At 40.6% G+C, this 11,261-nt stretch overlaps 1 protein-coding gene across 1 annotated transcript; it reads right to left on the reverse strand.

Annotated features, from left to right (window-relative positions):
• Nucleotides 1-1,705: 1,705 nt before the first annotated feature.
• LOC142165291 (putative 2' cyclic ADP-D-ribose synthase BdTIR) lies at nucleotides 1,706-2,978 on the reverse strand. Its single transcript, XM_075223877.1, has 2 exons — nucleotides 2,479-2,978; nucleotides 1,706-1,811 (listed from the first exon to the last, which is right to left on the reverse strand). The coding sequence occupies exons 1-2, from the start codon at nucleotides 2,976-2,978 to the stop codon at nucleotides 1,706-1,708; spliced, it is 606 nt and encodes a 201-aa protein (XP_075079978.1).
• Nucleotides 2,979-11,261: the final 8,283 nt, after the last annotated feature.

Genomic DNA, 11,261 nt, shown 5'->3' on the forward strand with positions numbered 1-11,261 from the left:
AACAACGAACTCGATTGTAAACAAATCTGTCCGGGCCTCGACTCAACGAAAGACCTTCAAACTTTGACGAGACGAAGAAGATGAAGCAACACAACTGGGCTTCTTTGGCCATAGAAGAAGCAACAAGAAAACAGAAGCGTGAAGGCGACGCGGCAAGCCGAAGCAGAAACGTGAGCAGCAGCAAAAGGGTGAAGCAGCCACGACAACGAGCGGAGCTACAGCGGTGACACGACATTGGCTGTGTAGTTGTCCAGGAGCTGAAGCATCGCCATGGCAATCACTGAAGCAGCAGACGATGAAGAGAAAAGGATGCAGCAGCAGTAAAGCAAACGACGCAACATGACGAGGAAGATGAAGCAGAAACAGTGAACGTGCGGGGCTGTTGGAGGTCGACGAACCATTCGCCGTCGATGACTGGATGTAGCAGCTGGTCGTTTGGACTTGTGGTTGAAGGCAGCCATGGACGTCGAGCTCAAACTCGAGCTTGACGTCGAACGACGAAGATGAAGCCGCGATGGTGGTCGCTTGGTCGAAGACGGAGGCAGCGGGCAGTCCATGGCTGTGTGATGAAGAGGAGGGTAGCCATTGATGGGGAGGTTGGTGTTTGGAGAAGAAGAAGCAAATGAGAGAGGGGGGCGGATACCTTAGCTTTTTTTTAGGTTTTTTTTTTTTTTTGTGTTGTTTTATGAAATGTAAGATAATAGGGGTGTTGTGTTATGAACTGGGTCGACCCGGTTTGAAATGGACTGGGTCATGAGGAAGGTTGGGCCATTTTTTGGGCCTGTAGCTTGAATTTGAAGAAGAGGCCCAATTCCGATTTTTTTACATTTTTGTTTTCTTTTCTTCTTTTATTTTTCTAAAACTAAATTATAAAAATACTTAAATTATTATTGAGAACTAAATTAAGTTATAAAAGCGCAAATTAACTCCCAATAACAATTAACGCACAATTAAGTAATAATTAAGCATAAAATTGTATATTTGGACATTAAATGCTAAAAATGCAAACGATGCCTATTTTTATAATTTTTATTTTTTGTAAAACAAATTTAATCACTAACAATTGTAGAATTAAATCCTACATGCAAAATGCGACATATTTTTGTATTTTTATTAATTTAACAAATAAACATGCACAGACAAACACAAATAATTATCTAAAAATATCACAAAATTGCACACCAAGGAAAATCATTTTATTTTTGAATTTTTTGGGAGTAATTCTCATATAGGGCAAAAATCACGTGCTTACAGCTGCCCCTCTTTGCCCGAAGACACGAAGGGTTTTCAAATGCAGAAAATAAAATCGTATCTTGAACTAATACAAGAAAGAGGAAAATGACATAAAGAAACAACGAAAACATTAAAGGAATTTTATCGGATTAACTTTACACTTGAACAAACTTGATAACAATAAATAAATTTTTACAGAGTTAATTCAGCCTCCCTGTCACATAATGCCAACGGACACTATATATACTACATATGCTGGACATGTTACACCAAAAATATCTCTGCTTGTTAATTATATTACAAATAACAAGGGTGAGTAAATCACTAAAATCCATTGCTAGAACACGAAATTGATTACTTATTCGAAACCAGAATTACATGTTAGTTTATTTGTTTTCCGTGTGTGGACATGGTATTGTTATGGAATAGTCATGATCTTTATTGTCATTGTATCACGAAATTAAGACATCTATCAGAAAACGATATGAGTAGTCTGATTTCTGGTTTGCTCGTCCTCAATCTCTATCAAGCTCTCAATGACAACATCAGCAGCTTTTGTCACTACATCCGACCAATTCCTACAAACAAGTTAAATGGTCCAAATGTAAGAGGGAGATGAAAAGAAATTAATTACTACGTACATACTCAATATGAATACAAGACACCAAGATACATACTTAACTCTCCTTAAATGATTAATATATTTCGTAAAATAGTTTAAGATGCCACCTATATATACATCTTAGCATGGTATAAAATTTAAGACTTTAAGTTATGTGGGTTCACGGTATTAACAATAATGCCACTTATCATGTAATCGCTAGTAGTAATCAGTGGCGAAGCCAGAAATTTCATTTAGGGTGTTCAAACTTGAAATAAGTAAAAAAAAATCAGATAAAGGATATTCAATATATGTTATATACCATTAAAATCTAATATTTTATTTATATATACAGTGTAATTTTTCGACGAAGGGTGATCAGTTGACCACCCTTAACTCTATGTACCTTCGCCACTGGTAGTAATAGATCATGATTTCTATGATAGCATTAGTTGGTAGCCTAGCAAAAATGATAACTAACATGTAACTATGACATGCAAGTTATAATATATCATACGGAAAAATCTAGACACCACCAAAATATATATATATATATATATATATATATATATATATATATATATATATATATATATATATAATAACTTAAATTCAAAATATAATATGTCATTGCTATAACGTACCCTTTGTTAGAGTCGAAATCAAGTCCAACGGTTAGTTTAGCCTCTTCAAGAGCCAAATTAAATCTCACAATTTCTTCGGGTCGAAGTGGAAGATTTGGCTTGTTCACCGCACGAAGCTCAGAAGGCTTAACATCACAAAATATGGGAATCACCTTCTTTTTTGATTCGACAAAGAGAGCCAATTCGTGAAGGCAAAAGTAAGAATCACAATAACGTGGAGAAAACACAGCAACTCCAACTTTGCATTCTTTTATGGCACTGTCAATTTTCTCAAACAATTTATCACCTGGCTTCATGTTCTTGTTGTCTAAAAATGATCCAATCCTTAAACGTGTAAGATGATCATATAGCAATGAAGCTATCGTTCTCTTTGTGTCATTTCCTCTGTGGTTAATGAAAACATCACATGGTAATTGTGATCTAATCACTTTTTTGGTGATTTGGTTTCTGCTTATTTGAACTTGGCGTTGCAATAAGTTCCCAACTAGTGCACGCTGCATTTTGTTTTCTTATATTTTGAACACTCTTCTGAATTTTGAAATTAACCCTAATTAGTTTTTTTTTTCTTTTGGCTGTTTTGTTATGTTTTACTAAATTTGTGTTTCCTTTTGCTAGTTATATAGGTTTCTGTAGGTTTACAAAATGGGCTACTTTTCCATTTTTCTTTTTTAAGGAAGTTGTGTGAATATAGAATTTTGGAGTTTACCACTAGTAATAATATATTGTATTTTTGAAAGAGAAAGGAGAATTCCTAGGGAAGGAATGTTGAACTTGAACTTCACTTTGGGTCTTAGGGATATAACCGTGTGATTTGACAGGTGACAATAAAAGACAAAAGAAGGCAAAGAAATTTAGAAAACTTCGAATTTTTTGACCTCGATCTTCAAGTTCTTCGTTCTTGTCCTTACTAGTACTTGAAATTCAAGGAATTTCTTTGGACCTTCAAATACGTTTAATAGATTCTTGTCTCCTTTAACGTGCAATTTAAACAATATGAAAAAATTTAGAAGTTAATATTACCACAAATTATTAAACTTACCAATTACCAAAAAGTTAATCTAAAATTTAGCTGAAAAGTTCGCGAAGTGAATACACTAGAAGTATTAACATTCATTTTTATGTGAAAGGTGAGGTATTATTTGAAGATTTCCTAGAGATACATTTCTTTATAACTCTGGAGTAAAGAGAGTAAGAGTAGATACTTTTTTTGCATAACTTATTTCATAGAATATTAAGTTGTCTTTAATCTCAATTACCATAATATCAGGTGTTTTGCCTTTTGTATTACGAAGAAAACAATATTGCAAAATCTGAAGTGTGATTTGGGTTTTGGAATACAGACAAAATTTGAACAAGTCCTCCCATTGCACAAACTCTGGGAATTAAAATAAAAAAATTACTGGAATTTGTGTTTTGAATGTATTGAAATACAAATAAAATAATATGATAAATGAATTTACAAGTATTCTTCTAAATAGTTTTTAAGTACTACGAACTTATAATTTATAACTTACAAGGTATATGATCTATGTTAATCATAATGCAGTTAATACTGAAATACACGTTTAAGTTCATTTTGGGATATTTATGGAAAACCAATGTTTACTACAAGCAACCTTGAGACTCGTCCTTTGCGATTAAAGCTCTTAACGGGTGATCAACAATTAATGGTGCCCTGTAGATGGGATAAATTTTGCCCAATCATGTTTTAGTCTTTTTACTTTTCGAGCTCTCCTAAATTGAATATTAATCACTAATGCTCCTCTCATATATTAACTTACACCAAACTATCATTAATAATTATGTATCTTTTTATAGTTTAAATTCATATTTTTAATAACTTAATTGTACAAATTATATATATATATATATATATATATATATATATATATATATATATATATATATTCGCTGGCTATTTTTATTTAACCGATTGAGTGGGCAACCGTTTAGGTTTAAATTCAGGGACCGATCCCAAAATATTTTGAGGTCTTTCTTTATGGCTATGAAATCACTTTGATTGTAAAGCAAGTTGTTGATGCCAATTAAATGAGCACGCGTATTTTTCTTAAAATAATTCAGGTAACTATATTGTTAGGTTTGGGGACGACTATCTATAGACAAAAGAAATGCGAAGAATTAGGATAAATAACAGTAGATACAAGGAGACGTGTGGCAGCGGGAGATGATAGTTAATAAGAGATCAACGGCCTAGATGTGTGACGGCCCAAAAGGGGTCATCACCTGTTCTAATTAAAAATCTGTGTCTCCGAGGCCCTGAAAACCTCATTTAGAGTCTCCTCGATTTGTGTGCGCAGTCTGGGCGCATAGACGGAAAGTTTAAATGTGAAATCTTGTAAAAATTGCTAAGTTTTGACCTCGAAATGAATAGGTTTGACTCCGGTCAACATTTTAGGAAAACGGACCCGGACCCGTGATTTGACGGTCCCGGAAGGTCCGTAGGAAAATATGGGACGTGGGTATGCCCGGAATTGAATTCCGAGGTCCCATGCCCGAGTTATGAATTTTTAAGTGAAATTATTTTCTGAAAATATTTAAAGAAAAATTGAAATGAAAACTGATGTGAAAATAATGGTATCGGGCCCGTATTTTGGTTTCGGCGCCCGGTACAGGCTTTATATAAGTTTTGAATCACTCCTGTAAAGTTTGGTAAAAAACGGACGTCGTTTGACGTGATCCGGACCCAAATTGGGAAATATTGATGTTTAAAAAGGAAATCTGAGAAATTTCATGGGTCTTGAGACTCAATTCGATGTTCATGATATTATATTGGTAATGTGATCACACGATTATTTTCGTAGGGTGTTTTTGAGGGAGTGTGCATACTTGGTTTAGAGTTTTGAGGGCTCGGGTGAGTTTCGAGTAGGTTCCGTGATGCCTTAGACTTAAAAAGATCAGATGTTGCAGGTTCAGAAAAAATATTGCAGGCCTCTCAACCCTCTGGCGTGGCCCGCGAGGAAACGCGTGCGGCCGCGGTCACCTTTGCGCGGTCCGCGGTGGGTGCTGCGCGGCCGCGGTCGGCTTTGCTCTGTCCGCGCGTGGCATAGATCCGCAGGCCTTCAGGAAGCCTGCGCGGCCGCGGTCCGCAGTGGGAGCTTCAGAGGGGTATAAATACACGTGAATTTCAGTTATTATACACTTTTCAAAACCCCAAAACATAAGAGGCGATTTTCCAAACAACTTTTCTTCTCCGAAACGATTGGTAAGTGATTTCTAACTTATTTTCTTCACTTCTTAACATCTTTTAATATGATTTCAACTTCAAATCAAAGATTTTTATGGGGAAATTGGGTGATTTGGGTAGAACCTAGGATTTTCTAATATTGGGGATTTGGACCTCGATTTGAAGTCCGATTTCAAAACAAACCATATATTTAAACTTGTGGGGGAATAGGTAATCGAGTTTTGGTCCGAACATCGAGTTTCGACCAAGTGGGCCCGGGGGTGATTTTTTTACTTTTTGGGTAAAACTTTGGAAAACTCATTTTCATGCATTGGGGTTGATTCATTTAGCATTTATTAATGTGATTAAGTAATTTATGACTAGATTCAAACGAATTGGTGGTGGAATCAAGAGGTAAAGCTATAATTGAGACTTGAGTGGTGTTCAAGGCATCGAGGTAAGTGTTTGGTTTAACCCTAGCTTGAGGGATTAGGAGTTGAGTCATATTTGCTACTTGCTTCTTGTTGAGTACGACGTATAGGCATGGTGACGAGTATCTAAACGTTGGTGTCAAGCATGACTATGGGTCTTAACTTGAAAGTTGTTGCATTTTGAATGACACCTTGTATACTTTAAATAATGATCCTCTATGATGAAGTATTTCCATTAATTGAACTAAGTACTAGCAAAGTGAGATTGGTTATAGTTGATTCTCCCTTGCCGGAAAGTTATTATATTACTTATGTTTCCTTGCCGGGATTTCTTGTGATTCTGTGAGGAACTGAAATGGGAGCGGGTGGTATGCCTACCACAAGATATTATGAAATGGGAGCGGGTGGTACGCCTACCACAAGATATAATGAAATGGAAGCGGGTGGTACGCCTACCACAAGATATAATGAAATGGGAGCGGGTGATACGCCTACCACAAGATTGATGAAATGGGAGCGGGTGGTATGCCTACCACAAGATATTATGAAATGGGAGCGGGTAGTACGCCTACCACAAGATATTATGAAATAGGAGCGGGTGGTATGCCTACCATAAGATATAATGAAATGGGAGCGGGTGATACGCCTACCATGAGATATGAGAAATGGGATCGGGTTGCACGCCTGCAACAAGAGGAAATTGAAAGTGAAAGTTGCCTTTATTTAATCCAATTGTGATAGAAGTTATAGTGCTAGCTTCCTTATTATTCCCTGTTATTTCTTTTAACTGCTATCCCCAAAGCATGTTCCCCTTCCCCAGCATTAACTGCTTATTACTTGTTTACTTTTCCGCTATATATTATATAACTGTACAGGTTTATTTGGAGTCTGGTCCTCGCCTCGTCACTACCTCATGGGGTCGGTTGTGCTGATACTACGCTCTGTGCTCTTTTGTACAGATCCAGGTTTTGGATAGCAGCAGTAGCGTGGGAGCCAGCCTTCAGTCCAGTGAGACACTGAGGTAGCTTTGCAGGCGTTCGCAGGCGCGACTTCTCCTCTATCTTTTATTTCCGTCTGTTATCTCATATATTCGAGACAAACATTTTATATTTTCTTTCAAACTGTTGTATTTAGCACTCTTAGAAGTTCGTGAGTAATGTGACACCAGTTCTTGGGTAGAGGTATATGTTGATTCTTACATTATTGTTTAGTTTTCTTTAAACTTAAGTCTTCCGCTTATTTATTTAATTTCGTTGCTTTCATGCTACCGCTGATAATTGTTAATGAAGTAAGCAGTTAATGATTGGCTTGCCTAGCTCTCATTAGTAGGCGCCATCACGACTCCCGAGGGGGGGTAATTCGGGTCGTGACAAGTTGGTATCATAGCTCTAGGTTACATAGGTCTCACAACTTACGGACAAGCTCAGTAGAGTCTGAGGGATCAGTACGGAGACGTCTGTATTTATCCTCCAGAGGCTACCGAGTTAGGAAAACTTCACTTTTGTTCTTTCTTGTCGTGCGGATTTATTCCTCAAATGCTAATTGAACTTCTACTCTGTTCTTCGTAGATGGCGAGAACACGCGCTTCCTCATTACTGCTCAGCAGCCCGAGCCCCCTACATCAGCTCCCACTAGGGGCAGAGGGCGAGGCCGTGCTAGAGGCCGAGATAGGGGCACGGCTCAGCCCCGAGTAGCGGCACCAGTGGCGGAGCCTCAGGTTGATTTTGAGGAGGAGGTTTCAGCCTCAACAGTTCTGGTGGGCCCAACTCAGGCCCCAAAGGGGTTTATCGCTACCCCAGTTCTTCAGGATGCTCTGGTTCGATTGGCGGGCCTTACAGAGAGTCTCACCCGAGCAGGTTTGCTTCCTGTAGTACCAACCACTTCTCAGGCTGGAGAAGGGGCTCAGAATCCTGCTACACGCACTCTGGAGCAGGTAGCTCCCCAGATTCAGGTTCCAGCGGTTCAGCCAGTGGTGGCAGTTCAGGTGGGTGTAGTGGCTCAGACCAGCGATGGAGCGGCTATGTTCGTCGATGCTTTGTGGAGACTGGACAGAGTCACCAATCTCTTCACTACTACTTTCAACGGAGCTCCTTCTGAGGATCCCTAGGATTTCCTATACAGCTGCCACGAGGTTCTCAGGAACATGGTCATTGTTGAGACCAATGGGGTCGATTTTGCTGCATTTCGCTTATTTGGATACGCCAAGACTTGGTGGAGGGATTATTGCTTAGCGAGACCAGCCGGATCTCCATCTTTGACATGGGAGCAGTTTTCAGTGTTGTTTCTGGAGAAGTTTCTCCCCGTGACGTAGAGAGAAGACTATTGGAGGTAGTTTGAGCGCCTTCAGCAGGGTTCCATGACGGTCACTCAGTATGAGACCAGGTTCATCGATCTAGCTCGCCATGCTCTTGTCATACTTCCCACCGAGAGAGAGAGAGAGGGTGATGAGGTTTATTGATGGTCTTATTCAGCCGATTCATCTTCAGATGGCCAAGGAGGCCGGGAGTGAGATTACATTTCAGGAGGCAGCCAATGTGGCCCGCAGAGTTGAGATGGTTCTGTCACAAGGAGGTGGTCATGGGTCGGATAAGCGGCCCCATCATTCATGTAGGTTCAGTGCTACCTCGTCTGGAGGTAAAGATTCATATGGTAGAGGCTATCCTCCTAGGCCCTTTCATTCAGATCTTCAGGTTTCCTAGGGTACTTTAGGTGGTCGTGGTTCTCAGATGCACTATTCTGATCAGCAGCCTTATAGTGAACCATCAGCACCCATCAGTGCACCGCCACTTTAGAGCTTCCAGAGTAGTCATTCCCAGCAACTGAGGGCTTGTTTTACTTGTGGAGACACGAGGCACATTGCTAGGTATTGCCCACGAGCTTCGAGCAGTTCTCCGCATCAAGGTTCTCGTGCTATGGTACATGCACCAGATGTCCCACAGCCTGCCCAGCCAGCTAGAGGCGAGGGCAAAGGTGTTAAAGGTGGAGGTAGAGGTCCTAGAGGTGGAGCTCAAGCCTCCAGTGGTGGAGGCCAACCAACAGCAGGCCGTCCCAGAGAGGCAGTTCAGGGTGGTGGGGCCCAGCCCCGATGTTATGCACTTCCAGCCAGGACCAAGGCTGAGTCTTCAGATGCAGTCATTACAGGTACTATTCTAGTTTGTAATAGAGATGCTTCAGTGTTATTTGATCTGGGGTCTATGTATTCGTATGTGTCAACTTATTTTGCACCGTACCTGGTCATGCCTAGTGATTCATTGAGTATTCCTATTTATATGTCTACACTAGTCGGTGATTCTATTATGGTTGACCAAGTTCATCGTTTCTTGTATTGTAGTGTTTGGGGGTCTTAAGACCCGTGTTGATTTGTTGCTTTTAGACATGGTCGACTTCGATGTTATATTGGGAATGGATTGGTTATCCCCGTACCATGCTATCTTGGATTGCCATGCCAAGACCGTGACCTTCGCCTTACTAGGTTTGCCTCGTTTAGAGTGGAGAGGGACCCCTGGTCATTCTACCCGTAGTGTTATCTCTTATGTGAAGGCTCGGTGTATGGTCGAGAAGGGGTATTTGGCCTATTTGGCTTATATTCGCGATTCTAGTGTGGAGGCCCCTTCTATTGATTATGTACCCATTGTTCGGGAGTTTCCTGAGGTTTTTTCATCAGACCTGCCGGGTATGCCGCCCGATAGGGATATCGACGTTTGTATTGATTTAACTCCGGGCACCCAGCCCATTTCTATTCCGCCATATCATATGGCCCCGTCAGAGTTGAAAGAGTTAAAGGAACAATTGTAGGACTTGCTTGAGAAGGGTTTCATTAGACTCAACGTTTCGCCTTGGGGTGCGCCGGTGTTGTTTGTGAAGAAAAAGTATGGTTCGATGAGAATGTGCATTGATTCCCGGTAATTAAACAAGGTTACAATCAAGAATAAGTATCCACTACCGAGGATTGATGATTTGTTCGATCAGCTTCAGGGTGACAAGGTATTTTTAAAGATTGACTTGAGATCTAGCTACCATCAGCTGAGGATTAGGGCATCCGACATCCCTAAGATAGCTTTCCGCACTCGGTACGGGCATTATGAGTTCTTAGTAATATCATTTGGGTTGACCAATGCCCCAGAAGTATTTATGGAGTTGATGAACCGAGCGTTCAGGCCTTATTTGGACCTGTTCGTGATAGTCTATATCGATGATATTCTGATATATTCCCGCAGCCAGGAGGAGCACGAGCAACACCTCAGAGTGGTTCTTCATACTTTGAAGGATAGTCAGTTGTATGCTAAGTTCTCGAAGTGTGAGTTCTTGTTGAGTTCAGTGACATTTCTGGGTCACGTTGTATCAGTAGAGGGCATTCAGGTTGATCCAAAGAAGATTGAGGAAGTCAAGAACTGGCCTAGACCAGCATCAGCTACAGAGATTCGGAGTTTCTTGGGATTAGCAGGATACTATCGTCGGTTCGTGGAAGGGTTCTCATCTATTGCAGCACCGATGACCAGGTTGACCCAGAAGAGTGCCCAGTTCAGATGGTTGGACGAGTGTGAGGCGAGCTTTCAGAGGCTCAAGACAGCCTTGACTACGACGTCGGTGTTAGTTTTGCCCACAGGTTCAGGGCCTTACACCGTTTATTGTGATGCATCTCGCATTAGACTTGGTGCAGTGTTGATGCAGGATGGCAAGGTCATTGCCTATGCTTCGAGGAAGCTGAAGGTTCATGAGAAGAACTATCCAGTGCATGATTTGGAGTTGGCATCCATTGTCCACGCATTGAAGATTTGGAGGCATTATCTATATGGCGTGGCGTGTGAGGTATTCACGGATCATAAGAGTCTTCAGTATTTGTTCAAGCAAAAGGAGTTTAATTTGAGGTAGAGGGGGTGGTTGTAGTTGTTGAAAGATTACGACATCACTATCCTATATCACCCGGGAAAGGCCAACGTGGTGGTCAATGCTTTGAGTAGAAAGTCAGCCAGTATGGACAGTCTTTCTTATATTCCAGTCGGTGAGAGGCCGCTTGCTTTGGACGTTCAGGCTTTGGCCAATCGATTTGTGAGGTTGGATATTTCTGAGACTAGTCGAGTATTAACTTGCACGGTCACTCGTTCTTCGTTATTGGAGCGTATCCGTGATAGGCAGTTTGATGATCCTCATTTGTGTGTCCTTAGAGA

The sequence above is a fragment of the Nicotiana tabacum genome, chromosome 10 (genome assembly GCF_000715075.1).
Source record: "Nicotiana tabacum cultivar K326 chromosome 10, ASM71507v2, whole genome shotgun sequence".
In the NCBI taxonomy this organism is placed as follows: domain Eukaryota; kingdom Viridiplantae; phylum Streptophyta; class Magnoliopsida; order Solanales; family Solanaceae; genus Nicotiana; species Nicotiana tabacum.

Coding starts and splice junctions, on each gene's coding strand:
- LOC142165291 (XM_075223877.1), bottom strand. CDS start 2,978: ATGCAGCGTGCACTAGTTGGGAACTTATTGCAACGCCAAGTTCAAATA. Junction 1,812..2,478: donor GATTTCGACTCTAACAAAGG/GTACGTTATAGC, acceptor ACTTGTTTGTAG/GAATTGGTCGGATGTAGTGA.